Raw genomic sequence first — 20,424 nt, 5'->3', positions numbered from 1 at the left:
CGTGCTACAATGGTAAATTTTATGAGGGTTTAGCAATGTACGGTTAATTGTGTACTTTCTTGCAGTTGTTAAGTGAGCTATTACGTAAAAAAAGCTCAACCATCTACGAAAATGAAGAGTCTTTTCCATGTGTAACATGCTGCCAGTATGTAATCGGCAATGTCGAATTCATTGTCTCCACTATTACTGTCTGGAACACTTTTCGCGGTTCTAGGCGCTACAGTCTGGAACCGCGCGACAACACTACGTCGCAGGTTCGAATCCTCCCTCTGGCATGGATGTGTGTGATGTCCTTAGGTTAGTTAGGTGAAGTAGTTCTAAGTTCTAGGGGACTGATGACCTCAATAGTTAAGTCCTATAGTGCTCAGAGCCATTTGAACACTTTTCACAGCGTAAGGAGTACCACATGCTCTAGCCTCACCTCTCCCAAAATCCAAACAGGCCCAGAAACTTAAATTGTCTCAATCTGAAGTACATATAGGTCACCTAGATTTTGTAGAACTTCAGATATTTCAGACAATGTGTTACAGCAGATTACTGTTCAAGACTTGAATATGATCAGTCCGTTCCGTCAGAGATACTCACAATCATGTTGGAAGATAACTGTGGATGTGCGGTAAGTGGCTCCACCCAGTACAACACACTCTACAAGTGTCAGGAATTCCTGATTAGAATGCACACTATCAGTAACACTATTAATGGTGAGAGAGGTGCAGCAGTTTTTAGGTCAATCGTTAATTCACCACAAAGTGACTAAACACAAGTACGCGGCATGCGACCATGGAACAGTACTGCACAAATGCTGACTAGGTCACTTAAAACGTCTCCAGCTGGTGTATGAATAACTATGCTTTTCGGGATAACCCATCATCAGATATCAGATACATGGAGTTATAGAGATGAACTGAAGTTATGTACGTATAATAAGCTCAGTACATCGCTACAGCTTGATATATCTGCTATCTGATGATGAGTTATCCCCAATCACGGTTATTAAAGTTATTCCTTCACCAGCTGATGACGTTTTATTAAGTGACCTAGTGAGCATTTCTGTAGTACTGTTCCAATTAGACAATTACACGGTTTTACAATACGCAGTCGCCGGCCGCTGTGGCCGAGCGGTTCTAGGCACTTCAGTCCGGAACCGCGCTGCTGCTACGGTCGCAGGTTCGAATCCTTCCTCGGGCATGGATGTGTGTGATGTCCTTAGGTTAGTTAGGTTTAAGCAGTTCTAAGTCTAGGTGACTGATGACCTCAGATGTTAAGTCCCATAGTGCTTAGAGCCATTTGAACCCATATGCAGTCAACGATAGACAGGTGCCACATTTAATAATCCAATCTCTTTCTCACCTACACTACATAGGTCACTGACAACATCACACATACAAATTAAGCACATTTCAACCATTTTTTACTGGAATGTGTTTTACATAAGAGATCACTTTAACAACTGTAAATAAGTACTTACATAATAAACTGAAAATAACTCCCTTTATAATCGCGATCTTAGTGAAGTCATTTTGTTTATTCGGATAAGAAAATTTGACAGGAAATACTGGGTAGGCATACAGTCTGTCTGTAAGCTAAAAAGCGAGAATCTCATGGTGGGAAAAGTTGCGGTTCTCGAAAGAATACAACTGCCTTAAGGGGTGTCTATGAATCAATTTCTCCTCTAGCAGCGTAGAACATTGTGTAGAGATTTACGTTGATTCTATCCATATGTACAAATTGCGTTAGTGTTGTTATTAAGTCATCTCTGCATTCCATTTTGTGTTAATGCATTTTGTGCAAAAAAAAAAAAAAAAAAAAAAAAGACACTCCCCTGGCTTGTCTGCGCACTGCGTCACCTGTGTTCGGAAGGCGTGCTGTGGATCACCCTGGTATCTTAGTGAAACACCCCGTAGTTACTTCTTGTAACGTAGTGGGATAGATAGAGAGTGGAATCACCTGATTGACCTATTACATACAGACCTATGAAGGAGGCAAGTGCATGAACACAATCCAGCGACCTACGTTCCCTCGCGCTTCTACCCCACATATCCCCCTTCACCCTTTTACAGCCTCGACGCACAATTTATCCCTTAATAAAGCTGTGCTGCACTTCAATGTGGTACAAACGTTTAATATTACATTTTTACCCACTACATTTAAAGATAGACATTAATTTTATACCGTCAGTATATTATTTTTAATTATCTGCAATTTTTACATCTATAGTTTAGTTTTATGTTTCAAATGGCTCTGACTACTATGGGACTTAACTAATGAGGTCATCAGTCCCCTAAAACTTAGAACCACTTAAACGTAACTGACCTAAGGACATCACACACATCCATGCCCCAGGCAGGATTCGAACCTGCGACCGTAATGGTCTTGCGGTTCCGGACTGAAGCGCCCAGAACCGCTCGGTCACAACGGCCAGCTTTAGTTTTATACTCGGAAATATTACCAAGCAAGGCGTCGCAGTGGTTAGCACACTGGGCTCGAATTCGGGAGGACGACGTTTCAAATCCCTTTCCGGCCTCCTGATTTAGGTTTTCCGCGCTTTCCCTAAATCACTCCAGGCAAATGCCAGGATGGTTCCTTTGAAAGGGCACGGCCGGTTTCCTTTCCCAACTTTACCTCTTTCGATGGGACCAATGACCTCGCTCTTTGGCCCCCTGCCCTAAGCCAACCAACCAACTGGGAAACATTGTCGCTAGAAGCCATGGTTTTCGAATTATTCCAGAAAAATATAAGAAACAGATCTTTAAACTCACTCCCGCCTCAACGGTCACACCCCGTCGGTCAAGATTTTTAGTATGTTGTTTTTGACACTCGCTTCTAGCACTGTACAAAAATTTGGGACTACGCCGTTTTTCCCCAAATGGACCTCTTTTGGCTTCGTTGACTACGCTATAGAGGGCAAATAATTTTCTTTGCTGTCCATAAGAGAGTACACCTGACATTTAACAAGAGTAGGAACGATAATCGAAATATTCATTAAAATTATTTACTTGTTCTGTGGAAACTAAGTTTCACTTACGGAAAATAAACCACATACGCATACATTACACACAGTCTTATATGAAACATGATATAACTCCATCCACAACAACAGAGCAAGAGGAAAATCTGAAAGTGACAGAGAATGTGAACAATTATTTCTCTGGACTCGTATTCGGGAGGACGACGGTTCAAACCCGTGTCCGGCCATCCCGATTTAGGATTTCCGTGATTTCCCTAAATCGTTTCAGGCAAATGCCGGGATGGTTCCTTTGAAAGGGCACGGGGATTTCCTTCCCCATCCTTCCCTAATCAGAGCTTGTGCTCTGTCTCTAATGACCTCGTTGTCGACGGGTCGTTAAAAACTAATCTCCTCCTCCTCCAATTTTTTCTCTGTGCACTGTGACTACAATTTGAACAGAGAACACCACATGAGATTTATTCGAGAAGAGATGGGTTCAGGTTACCGTCAGGTCATTCTGAATAACTTTTTGCGACTCGGTTGAGGTGGACGTCGAGATGATTACTAGGAAAGGCCACAGCGGACTCTTACATCCAGTTGTTTCGATTTACGCTATTTTGTCACTTCTAATGACTCCGACGTAAAGGTAAAGTCAGACCTGCCTTTCCTATTTTAGTATTTTATGTACATTAATTTCTGTGAATTCTGCACCGCGTGTGACTACTAACTGATGATGAAAACGTGATAAAGTTATCCTACTTCGCGAATTTCTGTAATTAATATTATACACGTGACTAAATTGCTAGGAACGTTACACATTACATAAAACAAGAAGTTTCGTAATTTTACCGCAGAGCGAAGAGTCTAGTGCAAAAAAGTAAAAAGTATCTACTATTTTCACACTTGCTTTTGGAGTGATCTGGGAGAAGACGTCATAAGGACGTGACTGTGCACTATCGTAAATACAGACGACAAGCAAATTGTAATGCGGGAGAACTCGAGCCTTAACATACATGGAAGGCAGCTCTGAAAGGTGCTTCGCAGTCTCCCAAGGTGTGCTGATACATCGACTGGGCACACAACGTGGCAACAGTTCAAACTCTAGCGCCACACACGTCAACAACTTTCGTCATTTGTAGAGCCCCACACGACTGCCAAAAGCTACCTCACAGAAACGTGGATCTTTAAACAGAGTATGGTGGATACAGGAAATACACTACTGGCCATTAAAATTGCTACACCAGGAAGATGACGTGCTACAGACACGAAATTTAACCGACAGGAACAAGATGCTGTGGTATGAAAATGATTGGCTTTTCAGAACATTCACACAAGGTTGGCGCCGGTAGTGACACCTACAACGTGCTGACATGAGGAAAGTTTCCAACCGATTTCTCATACACAAACAGCACTTGACCGGCGTTGCCTGGTGAAGCGTTGTTGTGATGCCTCTTGCAAGGAGAAGAAATACGTACCATCACGTTTCCGACTTTGATAAAGGTCGGATTGTAGCCTATCGCGATTGCGGTTTATCGTATCGCGACATTGCTATACGGAACGCCGTGCTGGATCCCAACGGCTTCGTATCACCAGCAGTCGAGATGACTGGCATCTTATCCGCATGGCTGTAACGGATCGTGCAGCCACGTCTCGATCCCTGTGTCAACAGATGGGGACGTTTGCAAGACGACAACCGTCTGCACGAACAGTTCGACGATGTTTGCAGCAGCATGGACTATCAGCTCGGAGACCATGGCTGCAGTTACCCTTGACGCTGCATCACAGACAGGAGCGCCGCATGGCACTTTGAACAGTGGACGTTACATTTCAGATGTGTTACGACCCGTGGCTCTACCCTTCATTCGATCCCTGCGAAACCCTACATTTCAGCAGGATAATGCAAGACCGCATGTTACAGGTCCTGTACGGGCCTTTCTGGATACAGAAAATGTTCGACTGCTGCCCTGGCCAGATCTCTCACCAATTGAAAGCGTCTGGTCAATGGTAGCCGAGCAACTGGCTCGTCACTATACGCCAGTCACTACTCTTGATGAACTGTGGTATTGTGTTGAAGCTGTACCTGTTTTCGCCATCCAAGCTCTGTTTGACTCAATGCCCAGGCGTATCAAGGCCGTTATTACGGCCAGAGGTGGTTGTTCTGGGTACTGATTTCTCAGGATCTATGCACACAAATTGCGTGAAAATGTAATCACATATCAGTTCTAATATAATATATTTGCCCAATGAATACCCGTTTATCATCTGCATTTCTTCTTGGTGTATCAATTTTAATGGAAAGTAGTGTAGTAGCTCTACAAGGTAGAAGGAGACAGGCTGCAGGGACTTTAAAAGATTCGTTCGATGATCGATAGGATAGCACAAGGGAAGAGGTTAAGGAGAAGGAGAAGATATTGCTAACGACGAAGGCCTTGAGTCGACTTGTTTCGAAAAGATACCCACGATCTGGAAGTTTGACAATTTATCTGACAGGTATATCACAAGGTCAAGTGCCTTTCTTCTAATAAAAACAGTCAGTTGCTTTTTAATTCCGCTGTCACTCGTCTATATATTTCTCATTTCTGCATGTGTGCAACGACAGAAGGTAGGAACTGCATTGCGGACTTCTTTGGCGAAGCAATTTGGAGACAGAATTTAGCATTATTGACAGCTAATAAGATACGACCTAATCTCCGAATTCATTGAATGTTTCTCGCACAGTTGTGCTTATGATTGGTTTGTTCTTAAGTCAGAATCGATATCTTTTGAATGTTCTAATCAGTTCTCCCTGAATTTTCAGCAACTTTTCAACATAGTTATTGAACCAAGGTGGGCCTATGTAGTTCCAACGTTTCAACAAACACTCTACTTCTCTTAGTAAGCGCAGAGTACTACTGTTAACATGTGACAGTAATTCTTGAACCTTAATCTGAGCGTTTTGTATGACCCATACAAGTAACCCGTTCTTGGTATTTGGGGATATTACACCTAACCGATGATAGGTCCTGCAAACAGCTTTTTCTAACCTCGAACCCGTCGTGTGTACGTCACACGTACACTGCTGCCGTAATACATCTTCTGGAATGTCATGCGTGACTGTTCTATTGAGAGGGGACCCTGTAATTGTACACTCGATAACGCAGGTCTGAGAACGTCAGAGTGGCGTTGGAACCTCTCATGAATGTTTTTCACTCAGTTCTAAACCAGAATCCGCTGTCGGTGTTTGGGTACGGCGCTGCAAATCGTGACTGTGGTCACAAGAGAAGGAAGTCATCTTCACGACCTGCATTCTGCTGAAGAAGGAAAGATTAGGGTTTAACGTTTCGTAGACATCGAGGCCGTTAGAGAGGAAGCACAATCTCGTAGGAGAAGGATGGGGCAGGAAATTGGCCGTGTTCTTGTCACAGGAATTATCCCGGCATTTGCAGTTAAGATTTTAAGGAAACCCCGGGAAATCTAAATCTGGGTGGCTAGACTGGTATCTGAACTGCCGTTACACCGATCAAGAGTTCGCTGTCCCATCACTTCGCCCCATCGCTTGGTGTTTTGCAGCTGGCCTTCAGTAGTCGCCAGAAGTCTCCTTCATATTTTGTACGACGCCCTCCAGCAAACATGTGGTGTTCTTTGCCGATCTGTCTCATATTTCCCTGAATGGCTCTTACTTCTTCTTAACATTGGAAGTCCCTACAAAGTACAGTCCCGCTCTGTTGCAGAAGATTATGTATGTTAAGTGTCTCCATCACATACAAGTGCAAGCTAGGTACTACTACTTCGTCCGCCTGTATGTGATGGAGACACTTAACATTCATAATCTCATCTCTCTTGGACACCTATGTGCTACTTACATCAATTTTGTAAGGCCTGCGTGTTATAGGCAACTATTAATATCACCATTGTTTACCTTGATGGTGTAACCTGTATGTGTTCTAAGATTCGTTGATGGCGGCTTTAGTTTCGCCGAAACCGGTAATCATGGAATAAAAAGAATTCCTGCGATCTTGGCTACCAGTTTATTGTTTTACAAGCATCTAGATCGCTCCCACGTGAGCACAATGTGCTCCCTACAGAAAATCTTTAGTATTCGATACTAATTTGAACTGCGTAGACAGCAAAAGTCAAAGTATTTATTTGAAACAGGAAGTCCTTTCCTCAACAGAAAACAGGAAATTTTTAAGCACGTCCATTATGCAACAACACTTCAGTTTCGCTCCTTGCGTTCATTCAAAGTTTCAGTATTGTTTTGATTGTATGATCGAATCGAGTCAAATATCAAAAACGTTCTAGGCAAAAAGTTTTTATTTTTAGAGAAGTATTCAACCTTACGAATTTAGTTCAATTTTCTTTTCTAAATTTCAGAAACTGACGCTCTGCAGCCCAGTTTACAGAAAATTCAATCCTATTAGAGGTTCACCGCTAAGTCCGTGATAATGAAACGTCCTGGCTGATTAAAACTGTGTGTCGGACCACGACTCGAACCCAGGACCTTTGCCTTTCACGACCAAGTGATAGACCAACTCAGCTACCCGAACACGACTCACAGCCCTTTCTCACAGTTTTACTTCTGCTATTCCCTCGTCTCCTGTCGTCCAAAATTCACAGAAATTTTCCTACGAAACTTGCTGAACCATCACTTCTGCAAGAAAGGATATGGCTTAACCACAGTCTGGGGACTACTTTGCAAGTTCGAGGCCCTGTCTGGCGTAGAGTTTTAATCTGCTCGGAAGTTTCATATTAGTACACACTCAGCTGCAGAGCCATAATTCTTTCCGTCTATAATCGTTTGCTTTAAACACATTTTATCTGAAAAAGAAAAGACTACCATTTTCGAGAAAAAGAGCTAGTGTAGTAAGTTAGAGTCAGTCTTATGACTTCTGAAGCGATTTTAAATAGATAAAGCATGCGTACAATGTTTATAGACATGAAGTGAAGGCGAAACTGCGAAAATTGGGTGAGGTACTTACCTTTCACAGAAAGGTCGTCCTTCTTCGTTAATGTAACGTACCCCATGAAGAGTGCTTTTATCGAAGAACTGTCGTGTTTGGTACGTCCAGCTCGTCTTGAGAAGATCGTAGGTACTTCTTCTTGGCTTTGTAGCTATTTCCATAATGAAATGCTGAGTGTCGTCTCCGCGCCTACAAACACAGTGTTCTATGTTGACATACTGAACAGATGCTGCAATCACATATTAAACTATTGTAAAACGAAAAATGACGGAGCTGAGAGTTGGAATCTGAGAAGAGTAACTTGCTGTTAAGTTCATTTCCTTAGCCAGTGTAGTGACACATCTGGCAACATCAGTTTTCTTATTTCTAATTGTATTCACTGCAGATTTCAGGGATATTTAAATGCTGTTTGTAAGTCAGCTGAGAACTTTATAACATCACTGGATCCGACGGAAGATGTTCTGAACACTCTTACTTACACAACGAGAACCGAACGTTCTTAAATTCTCTTTTGGTTTTCACATTGTGAAGCGTGTAGATTTGTTTGTATGTTTTCTTGTGTGCATTGATTCTTTGCGTCTTCACAGAAGAGATGTAACTTTTTATTTATTTATTTTTTGCTCGCTGTGTAAAATTTTGTAATAAGTTGTAATTTCTTTCTTTTTCATTAGTATTTGTCCCCCCCCCCCCCCCCCCCCTGTGGCATAGTCGATAATCATAGGCAGTGGCTCAATACTTCTAAGCTACTTTTGTTTTTATTCTGTGTCTGGATGACCTCCTCGTCAATACAGCCGTCAGTTACCGTTTGGGAGGAGAATCAAGTCTTCGTCTGTCTATGAAGCGAGTAAACATTATTGCGTGTACGAGTATTGTACGTGTTTGCATGTCGCGTTCGTGCAGAATTTGTTATGGGACATCATAGAATATTTCCGCTTCACCTCCTGTAGTTTCATGAAGTTCCAATAGGTGGCGGAGCTATACGTTGCCTTCAAAATGGCGTCAGTAACGGAAGCGTGATGCAGGCAGAGAGCTGTCATTGAGTTTCTTTTGGCGGAAAACCACCGCATCAAAGATATTCATTGGAGCTTGGGTTGTTGGGTTGTTTTGTGGGAGGAGGTCATCGGTTTCATAGGATAAGGGAAGGAAGTCGGCCGTGCATTTTCAAAGGAACCATCCCGGCATTTGCCAGGAGCGATTTAGGGAAATCACGGAAAACCTAATCAGGATGGACGGACGCGGGATTGAACCGTCGCCCTCCCGAATGCGATTCCAGTCTGCTAACCACTGCGCCACCTCGCTCGGTCATTGGAGCTTGCAGAATGTCTGCGGAGACCTGGCAGTGAACGAAAGCACGGTGAGTCAGCCGTTGGGGGAGGCATCTGTCATCATCTGAAAAAAATCGCACAAACCTGTCCGATCTCTCGTGTGGCGGCCGTCCGCACACAGTTGTGACTCCTGCAGTGCTGGAACGTGCGGACACTCTCACTCGAGGTGACTGACTGATCAAAGACTTCGCTGCACAACTGGAAATCTCTGTTAGTAGAGATGACACACTTATCCACCAGCTGGTATATCCAAAATGTGTGCTCCCCGGGCTCTATGCCGCCATAACAAGATCATAAAGAGCAGCGCTGGATCATCCGTGCGGAATTGCTTATTCGGTTCAAGGCTGAAAGCGACAAATTTTTGTCAAGCATCGTCACAAGCGATGAAATATGGGTTCGTCACTTCGGACTGGAAACAAAACGGCAATCTATGGGGTGACGCCACAATACCTCTCCTCTGAAGAAGAAGTTCAAAGCCGCACCCTCGGCCGGTGATTCACGGCGACAGTCTTCTGGAACTCTGAAGGTGTTATTCTGTTTGATGTCCTCCCTCATGATGTAATGATCAACTCTGGAGTGTATTGTGCTAAACTGAAGAAAGGATTGAGTATGTTCGTCGTCACAAAAATGCAAAGAAACCTCTCCTTCTCCTTGACAATAAGTCTTCTTCATGACAATAAGTCTACGCACCCGAGAGGAGCTCACAAAACTTTACTGGACTGTTCTCCCTCATCCACCCTACAGCCCGGATGTAGCCCATTTCGAATCCCATCTGTTTGGCCCAATGAAGCATTCACTCTATGAGAAACACTACGTGGATGATGGAGATGTTATTGATGGAACAAAGCATTGGCTCTGACGTCGACCAGCAGAATGGTATCTTGCGGGCATTTACGCCGTCCCAGTAAGGTAGCGTAAGGCCGTCGCATTTAACGGAGATTATACAGGGGTTTGTAGCAAAAAGAGTGGGGAATAACACGTATGGAGTACTGGAATCCTGAACAGAACCAACCTGTTACTTATTGAACGCCAGTCGTAAAATAACTAATTGAAATGGAGCTGAATATTGTTATTTTACCTGTGGACCAGGGAAATAGTGCGGTTGTTCTAGAAAGGGAGATTATGTTCAAATGATGCAATGTTTAGTATCTGATCCATTGTATCGCAGACTCTGTGTTTGTATCTTTGAACGCTTTTACATTTTTGAAAGATCCAAACCATGAGTAGTGGTGCTGCTTTATGTTGCATTTCAGCCAAGAAATACGTAGCGCTGCAAGGCAGTTTCGCATTAGGCTAGAATTAACAGTGCCAAACGAAGGAATACCTTAAAAACGTGCAAACAGACGACGTTTCCCGAAGCGAACGACAACCAGGCATAAAATATCGCCACTGACGAAGTTTTACTACAATAAAACGAAACATATTTGGTGACAAACGTATACATTTTTTTATAGTTTCAGAAACGGATTTAAAATATCTTCAATACTTATAAAGCAGCTAATGACAATATGGCCACACAAATGTAGCCCGGTCAAATGGGCACAATACCCATTGGATCTTCTACTGTATGAGAACCACATCGTTTCCCTCGTTTCAGTTGACCTTCGAAACCGATTGGGTGTTCATCTGTTCTCTGGGAATTGTCAAACGTTGTGATTTTGATGCTTTTGAAACGGGTGAAATCGCCTCTCAGGAGGCAAAGTTGTCGGCGTTGTTCCTCGAAGAACACTTCAGACCGAAACTTCTCGACAGATTAAAACCGTGTTCCGGTCTGGGACTCGAACTACGTACATTGCCTTTTGCGGGCAATGCCATCTTTGCATTATTACGAGAAAGGATTCACAACACAAGGCAACAGCTGGATGCAAATGGACGTGATCTTATGGCCTTGGACCTGCAGTTATCAAGAACACTCACAGCTTTGGACTGGGAATCGGTCGACGCTGCTAAGGTTTCTCAAGAGACGTCAGCACAGAAAGGAACTTCAGAGAAGCAGAAAGGAAAGCTCGGCCGCCTTTCACAACAACAACATGGTGCGGACCACAGATATTCAGAACGCACCGTCATCAACTTGACGGCGAGAGATATAGACGCGGGTGCAATGTCGGCACTTAAGAAAGGACTTAATTTCGCACCTTCACCGCGGGACATTCTGTCTGTGAAATAATAAGCGGTGTTGAACAGGCAGTCCACAAGCTCCCACATGAAACAGCGGACGAAATACGGCGAGAAACCAGCCGTATTCTGACAAAGGTGAAGTTACCAGCATCCAACATCACCAGGGCTGAGCGCAACCGCCTTCGAGCACTACGTAATGATGAAAGCATGGTGGTACTTCCTGCTGACAAGGGCAATGCCTTGGCCACAGCGTCGACAGAAAACCCACCAGCAAAGACCTGTACCCGCATGCCACCAGCCATCATCATCCAGCACAGAAGCGCACAGTATTACAAACATTGGTGCATCGTGCAAGAGTAATACCAGACGACGATAACCTGCCCCATGAACTGAGCCACCTACCCAAGCATTTCAGGAATAACGGCTACAGCGCCCATCAAGTGAAAGAAGTGATTTCTGGGAAATATCAGAATAAGACCACCGACGAAGAGCAGGAAAAGAAACTTTCTTTTCTGCCATTTGGTGGCTCTGTGTCGGGCAACATAAGCCGCCTGTTGATAAGACATAAGATCAAATCAATCTTCAGGCCTCCAACGAAAATCCGTCAATTACTGAGACCAGTTAAAGACGCAGTAGGTCTCAGAACACCTGGAGTCTACGAAATACCTCGTGATTGTGGCCAGAAGTACATCGGACAAACAGTGCGCACTATGGAACAACGCAGGAAAGAACTTGAGAGGTATTATCGCCTACGCTATCCAGAGAAATCTGCGTTAGCTGAGTATGCGTTAGAAAACGGTCACCGCATTATATTTGACTATACCTCTGTCGTGACTCGCACTAACAGCTTCTGGTACAGTTTAATAAAAGAAGCTATTGAAATAAAAGTTACCGCAAACACCCTGAATAGAGACGGTGGCTTGCAGCTCAGCGCTGCATGGAATCCAGCGATCGCGAGATTGAAGAGGGCACATCGAACGCCGACTCAAAACATGCCCATATGTGGCAATGTCAGGGGCACCAGTGACGTCACAGCCGGGAGCTAGCGTATATAAGGGCACACCAACAGCCCACTGGCAGTCATACCACTTGACAATGGCCAAGGAGTGCTTCGCCGAAAGCTTGTGTTGTTTTAAGCAATTGACGCGTTTGGAAACCCGAGAAAATTTTATTCAATGTTATCGCTTCGAAACTCTGCATTCATACACCTAGGGGATTGTTTCGACCCCAATCTTTTACTCTGCAAGGTTACATTGTGAGTCGTACTTGGATAGCTGAGTTGGCCAGGATATTACCTGCGAAAGGCAGGGTTCTGTGTTCCAATTCCGGTGCGGCACACATTTTTAATTTGTCAGGAAGTTTGGACAGAGCGCACAACCCGTTGCAGGGAGCATGATCCGTTCTGGAAACATTTCAAACTGTCTTCGTAAGGACTTGAAAAAAGTGTGAGACTGATTTACGGCGAGGTTTGCACAAATTTTTCATTTTACTAATCTAGAAATAGCGGGCTCCGGCAGAGGTGCGGAAGCGGAACTTACCAGAAGCCGCAATCGCTGCCGGCTACACAGCACGCGACTAAGCACGGCGCAGCGGTGAGTAGCCACGTGTGTGCGTGCTGCGCCAATACCTGCGATGGCTGCGTGATAGTTGCCGTGACGCAACATAAACATTATGATTGTGCTGGCCGGCCGGAGACGCAGGCTTGTCCCTTACGACACGCCATTCGTGCTTCAAAAACTGCTCATTTGCACGTGCGATGCCAATGTTTGTCGAAACACATGTATTCTCTGACTGCAGTACACTATATAATTCTCCTTTAAAAGTTTTTGTAATATAGTCCAATTTTTTTCTAATGAGCCTGTTGTTCTTATAAATCTAGCATTAAAATTAAATTACGTTCGATACAAATTGTTTTATTCACTGACACGTCCTTTTCCTTCGCATGTGGATTAACTCCGACATCTGAGGAATAGCTGAGTTTCATGATAGGAGATTGGTCATACTCTCTGTCCCTTTATTTCAGTTTAAGGTCCATTTATTGGTGAAGCAGTAATTTTTTGCAGTTTACTTGTTCTTCTGAAAGCCTCGTACTATGACTGCATAGTGAAGTGTTTGACCTCTGTTATGGTCTACAGGTAAACGGACGGTACTGAAATTCGGGTTTACAGTTATACAGGGTGAGTGAACAAATGTACTACTCTCAACAGTTTCCTGGTAAAGAAATGAGAACAACGCGGAGCAGGACAACTTCAGGTGATAGTAAATGAAACACTGTGATCTAATGTTTTGTTGAATTGTGTACGTTTCCTCACAAGAGAAGTTCAAAAATCCCACTGTCAACTGCAACTCATTTCGCAGCTCTTGTAGACAGCTGCTGTGTTGCTGATCTGAGCTCACTCCTACTGTCCTTTACTTGAACATACCATGTAAAATACGAGCGAGAAATTCCTCCTTTGTGTATGCTCTGTGCTTGTATACTTATCTCTTAAGCATACCTCACAAACAGTAATCTAATAGAGTAAAATATATTTACATGTGAGCGCTGGTGAAGAAGGATATGCGATTGACGCACGCGATTTTCAAACAGTTGTATATCGGATTCGGCGAAAGAAAGGGAATATGTTCATTTGAAGATTTTTGTTTAGAATCACCAGCACTATTACTCCTCAAAGCATGTACCTTTCCACCTGACTCACCCTGTATGTCTCTTAATTTCGTTAAAAATTATAGCCCAGTACCGTCAAATGACGAGCTGAAGTCGCATGAATTTGATATGGCAATTAAATTCTATGACGAGTTCAGATCCCAAATGTTACATAGACAATGGGAGTTGAATTTCTAGCTAATACATAGCTTTTAAATGTATTCTAAAACAAGGCAAAGGCCATGTGTGTCACGTAGTAGCCGATCTCATAAACAACCAACATGGCGAAATCAGCTATTCGTGGTGATGATGAGGAGGGCTTACAGAAGCTTGTTGACAGTGTTTTCAGCAGTGATAATGACAGAAGTCATTTGCCTTTCGGTGATTCAGATTCTGAAGTACCGCGTACAGTAGTCCAGACTGAACATAGTTCTTAACTGAAGATAATGACGTCTATAACGTCTTTGTAGATACTAGAGGCTCTGTAAGTCAAAACAGAGAAAATAACATGCACATGCGGTCATCAGCTGATATCACCTCTAAGAGTCTTCAAGCGAAAACATTGTCTCATTTGTTTATGAACATACCCCTAACTAAGATGGGAAAAAGTCTCAAAAACCTGTTTTGTGTGCTACTCAAGAGGAAAAAGAAGCGAAAGTTCATGTTAGTGCAAAGAGTGTGATGTTGCTCTTCGTTTAGAAGACTGTTTTCAATTCTACCATACGCAGCAATCATACAAGTTGATCTGTATTACATACGATTCCACAGCAACCTGTAGGTTATTTAAATACGATCTCATGGGGTTAATAACACTATCTTTACTCCCGTCAGTTATCCACATATGACAGTTCAAATACCAGTGAAGGAAGTGTGATGCCACCTATGAACTCATAAGAGCCAAAGCAGACCTTGGGATTTGATAAAGATGTGGACGGTTATTGGTCATGCACTTTTCAAAGGGCTACTTTGGGAAACTACATAAAAGCTAATTCAAGTTGTCGAGAGTATCCCTCTCCAATACGAAAATGTTACACTTTACTCGTTCAGATGTAGATTAGATTCACAACTATTGTTCGCATGCGCTTACAACAGAAGCAGGCAACCAGACCGACCCCAAGAGCAGGGGACCCACTTGCTTTCTATAGTCGCTCCGAAAGCAAAACAAATACAATGTGGATGATTTTAAACAGATATGACCCCCATGAGCCACGGACCTTCTGATGATACGGTGTTTTGCGCGCTTCTACGATACATACAACCGTACTGTAGTGCAACCACATCTGAAGGGTACGTACGGAGAGGCCAGACAAACATATGATTTCTGGAGAGGGGCAACAGCCTTTCCAGTTGCAGGGGCGATGGTCCGGATGATTTGGTGGCATGGCCTTGTAACATTAACTGACAAATTCCTTGCTATGTTGGGACTACGAACGACTGAAAGCAAGAGGAAACTATAGGTTTATTTTTTCCAGGCTCATGAAGCTGTACTGTATGGCTTAATGATGATTACATCTTTGTGGGTAAAATATTCCGGAGATAAAGTATACCACATTTAGATCTCTGGATGTGAATTACTCCGGAGAATATCAGGAGACACGAATCTCGCTTTCTACGAGTCTGTGCGTGGAATGTTAATCCCTTTCGCGGGTAGGTAAAGGTAAATAAAGTCGGAGGCGCAAGCTCATGACCGGACTATTGGCCTGACTAAAGGTAGAGCGCAGCCTTTCTTCCCAGTTGCACACCAGGAGGAGGATTGTGGAGGATCCATCGCCCCGATCGCCTTTTACCCCCGCGAACGGTGCCACCAGTACTCATTTGACAGCAGGCTGAGTTGACCAGGGTCTCTACTGATGGAACTGGCACAAAGAAATATTCACCCACCACCACCTGTCCGGGACTGAACTCTGGATCTCCGAGGCGGGAGCCGCTAGATCATCACGGCGAAAATCACAGACGTAGGCTAGAAAAATTATGAAAGGGAGTTGACTGGTTGAAGTTAGATGCACTGGGAATTAGTGGAGTGCGATGACAGGAAGAACGGGACTCCTGGTCAGGTGAGTACGGGGTTATCAACTCAAAATGAAACAGGGGTGATGCAGCAGAAGGTTCAAATGGTTCAAATGGCTCTAAGCACTATGGGACCTAACATCTGAGGTCATCAATCCCTTAGACTTAGAACTACTTAAACCTAACTAACCTAAGGACATTACACACATCCACGCCCGAGGCAGGATTCGAACCTGCGACCGCAGCAGCAGCGCGGTTCCCGACTGAAGCGTCTAGAACCGCTCGGCCACAGCGGCCGCCGGAATAGGTCTAACAGTGCATACAAAAACAGAAATGAACAGAATACTGATCCTACCATAATAAGCAAGACAGACACAAATCCAACAGCCAAAAGAGTAGTACAAGATTATATGCCTACTAGTTACACAGATGACGAAGAGACTGAGGGAATATACGATGAGAGAACATAAATTATTCAGTTAGTCAAGGGAGACCAACATTTAATTGTGATTGGGGACTGGAATTTGATATTAGGAAACTGACGAGAAGGAAAGTAGTCGTAGAACATGGACTGGGAGAGAAGAATGAGACAGGTAGTCGTGTAGTAAAATTTTGCACTGATAACAATTTAATCATTAAAACTTGGTTTAAAAATCGAGCATGAAACTTGAATCTCCCTGTCAGATTAGAACTAATGATTGAGCTATCAATGCACGACCCCGCGATCCGCACCCACAGCTGTACTTCCGTCAGTACCTCATCTCCTGGCTTCCAAACTTCACAGAAATTCTTCTGCAGCCCCTGTGGGACTAGAACCCCTGGACGAAAGGAGGCACTAGCGGAAGTGGAGCTGTGAGGGTGGGTCGTGAGTCGTGTTTCGATATCTATGTAGATGGAGCAATTGCCTAAAAAAAGCAAAGGTGCTGGGTTCGAGGCGCGGTCTAGCACACAGTTTTAATCTTCCAGGAAGTTTCAAATCAGCCGGCCGCGGTGGTCTCGCGGTTCTAGGCGCGCAGTCCGGAACCGTGCGACTGCTACGGTCGCAGGTTCGAATCCTCCCTCGGGCATGGACGTGCGTGATGTCCTTAGGTTAGTTAGGTTTAAGTAGTTCTAAGTTCTAGGGAACTGATGACGACATCAGTTGAGTCCCATAGTGCTCAGAGCCATTTGAACCAAAGTTTCAAATCAGGGCAAAAATTCATTCTCGATGAAAGAAGGTGAAGGTCGTATACATGGAAGAGACCTGGAGACACCGGAAGATTTCAAATAGTTTACGTAAGGGTAAGACAGAGATTTCTAAGCCAGATTTTAAACTTCAGAACGTTTCCAGGGCCGCATGTGGATCGCGTCCGTAATTTATTCGTTATGAACTACAACTTAGAACTGAAGAAATGGCAGGAAATTAAGGAGATATGACATACACAAGTTGACAGCTGCTGTGGGACAGCCTCAAAGGGAGCATTAGGCAACGACTGACTTAAACAGGGGTTAAAAAGACAAAAAAAAGGCTCTCAGCACTATGGGACTTAACATCTGAGGTCGTCAGTGCCTAGAACGTAGAACTACTTAAATCTAGCTAACCTAAGGACATCAACACACACCCATGCCCGAGGCAGGATTCGAACTTGAGACCGTAGCGGTCGCGCGGTTCTAGACTGAAGCGCCTAGAACCTCTCGGCCACACTGGCCGGCGTTAAAAAGACAGTAGGAGACGAATGGATAGTCTTGAGAGATGAAATAGTGTAGGCATCAGATCATCAAATAGGCGAAAAGACAAGGCAGAGTAGAAATCCTTGGATAATGCACGACAAATTGACTCTTAACTGGTGAGAGAAGAAAATGTAAAACTGCAGCAAATGAAACAGGCAAAAGGAATAAGACGTGTAAAAAACAAGATTGACAGAAAGTGGAAAGAGGCAGAACAGGTATGGCTAGGCCAGAAATGCAAGGATTTAGAAGCGAGAATGACTATTGAAAAGACAGATAGAACGTATAGGAAAATTAAAGAGACCTTTAGAGAAAAGAGAAGCATCTGGATAAATACACTGACGTTCATAAATAACCGAACAACCTGAACGACTAAAGATAGAACGTTCATATTCACAGGAGATGTACAGTACATTACTATGTTCTGCAGAGATGATTAGCATTTGAATTACGTCGGCCCGCGGGTTCAAGGTCAACATCGATATCGCAGCACAACACCACCTACCGGTAAAATATGCCTGAGGCTACCATTGACGGTATAAACCGAAGGTAATGAATCAGTGTGACTTGACCAGACGTGTAGGATGCCTTGGAGACGTATGCCCAAACATTACCGTCAAATCGGTGAATTTGAAAGTGGGCGCATTGTTGTCATGAGAGAACGAGAGGCACCCATCCAAGAAAATGCTGCTCGTATGGGACAAGTGTTTCGGCAGTGCAACGGGTGTGTGCAGAATTGCTCACAGAAGGCCGTAGAACAGGACGACATGGGTCAAGTCGTACCATCGACACCACCCCCTGGCAAAAATGGTTCAAATTGCTCTGAGCACTGTGGGACATAACTACTGAGGTCATCAGTCCCGTATAACTTAGAACTACTTAAACCTAACTAACCTAAGGACATCACACACATCCATGCCCGAAGCAGGATTCGAACCTGCGACCGTAGCGGTCGCGTTGTTCCAGACTGTAGCGCCTAGAACCGCTCCGCCACTCTGGCCGACCCCCCTGAGAAGATCGACACCTCATCCTAATGGCGTTTCGGAACAGATCTGCGCCCTAATCGGCTCTGGAACATAGTGGAACAATGTAACACATCGTACTCTATCAGGGGCGACAGTCTGTAACCGTTTATTACGGCATGCGTTACGTGCGCGTCGCCCACTTCTCCGCCTACCTTCGACGAATGTGCAGAAGCGTACTAGACGGCAGTGGTATATGGAACGGCGTCACTGGGTTCAGGAATGGCATAAGACAGTGTTTTCGGACGAATCCAGGTTCTGTTTGTTTGAAAATGATGGTCACCTTTTGGTTATCCGCAGACAGGGTGTGTGGCATCGCAGTGACTGCACACAGTGGCCCACCAGTTCACCAGACTTGTCACGAATCGAAAATGTGTTGGATGTGGTGAAGCAGCTGGTGCAGTTGTGTGGCCCAACGCCAACCACCACAGATGAACTTTAGCACCAGGTGAATGCAGCAGCGATGGCTATATCACAGGACGCCATTCGCGTCTTATACGTGTCGATGCCATCACGCAAGGAACAAGTTACCAGGACTCAAGGCGCACCCTGTGCCTACTACGCAGCGAGACACGTGCTGAACTAAGGTGACTGGAATTCTCATCACTTATGCAGAGCATAATAATATACATGTCCTGGGAATATGGACGTCATATGTCTGGTCGTTTAAGGTGCTCTATTTTCTTTTTTTTTCTGAACAGGTGTGTATTAAGAACTCAGGCGGCAAGAGAATATTAAGCAAAGAAGAGAGGTTGAAGAAATAGGTAGAAGACCTATTTAAGGAAACAAATCTGAACATAATATTATAGAAAAAGAAGAGGAAGTAGGTGAAGACGAACTGGGAGATATGAAACTACGAGAAGAATTTGACAAACAAAGCCCTGAAGCACTGAACCCGAAAAAGGTGTCCTACGGTATATGTCATTCCCTCAGAATTATTGAGATCCTTGTGAGAGACAGTAATGACAAAACTACTCCACATTCTATGCAAAATATATGAGACAGTCCCATACATTCAGACATCAAGAATAACGTAATGATTCACATTCAGACATCAAGAATAATGTAATGATTCATACTCCAAAGAAGGTAGGCACTCGACAGGTGTGTATATCATTGAACCAGCAGTTTAATATGTCATAGTTGTGAAATACTGAGATGAATTTTATAAAAAAAGAATGGAAAACTGATACAAGACAATCCCAGAGGAGACCAGTTTGGGTTCTGGTGAAATGTAGGAACCCACGAGGCCATACGGACCCTAGACCTGTCTTAGAAGACAAGTCGAAGAAAGGCAATCCTACGTTTAGGCGTTAATAAAATGTTTCGCAGTACTTGCTGGAATACACTTTTTGTAATTCTAAAGATAGCTGAGGTAAAATACAGGAAGGAAATAGTTACTTACTACTTATATAGAAATCAGATTGCAGTTATGAGTCAAATGGTACGAAACGGAAACAGTAGTTCTGAAGGGAGTTAGGCAGGGCTGTAGCCCCTTCCAAGTGTTAGTCAATCTGCACATTACGTAAGCATTAAAGGAAGCAAAGGAGGATTTGGAAAGGAAATCAAAGGTCGGGGAGAAGAAATACAAACTTTGCCGTTTGCCGACCACAGTGTAGTTCTGTCACAGGCGGTAAAGGACTTGAAACAGCAGTTTAGTGAAGTAGATTGTCTTGAAAAGAGGTCATAAGATGAAAATCAACAGAAGCAAAAC

General features: G+C 43.9%; 1 protein-coding gene across 2 annotated transcripts in view; it reads right to left on the bottom strand.

Annotated features, from left to right (window-relative positions):
- LOC126298600 (sodium channel protein Nach-like) overlaps positions 1-20,424 on the bottom strand; it is a 162,591-nt gene that overhangs the window by 124,691 nt on the left and 17,476 nt on the right. The window contains exons 1-2 of one of the 2 annotated variants that reach the window (XM_049989999.1): positions 12,869-12,918; positions 7,906-8,076 (exon numbers count right to left, since the gene is read on the bottom strand). In XM_049989999.1, coding sequence (XP_049845956.1) covers positions 7,906-8,048 — 143 coding nt within the window. In that variant the 5' untranslated portion in view covers positions 8,049-8,076; positions 12,869-12,918. Of the gene's footprint in view, positions 1-7,905; positions 8,077-12,868; positions 12,919-20,424 lie in introns of those variants that run through there. The other variant, XM_049990000.1, reaches the window with a different exon arrangement.

Source organism: Schistocerca gregaria, chromosome X, assembly GCF_023897955.1.
Source record: "Schistocerca gregaria isolate iqSchGreg1 chromosome X, iqSchGreg1.2, whole genome shotgun sequence".
In the NCBI taxonomy this organism is placed as follows: Eukaryota; Metazoa; Arthropoda; class Insecta; order Orthoptera; family Acrididae; genus Schistocerca; species Schistocerca gregaria.
The sequence above is the reverse complement of the archived record's forward strand: the minus strand, read 5'-3'. Positions and strand labels throughout refer to the sequence as shown.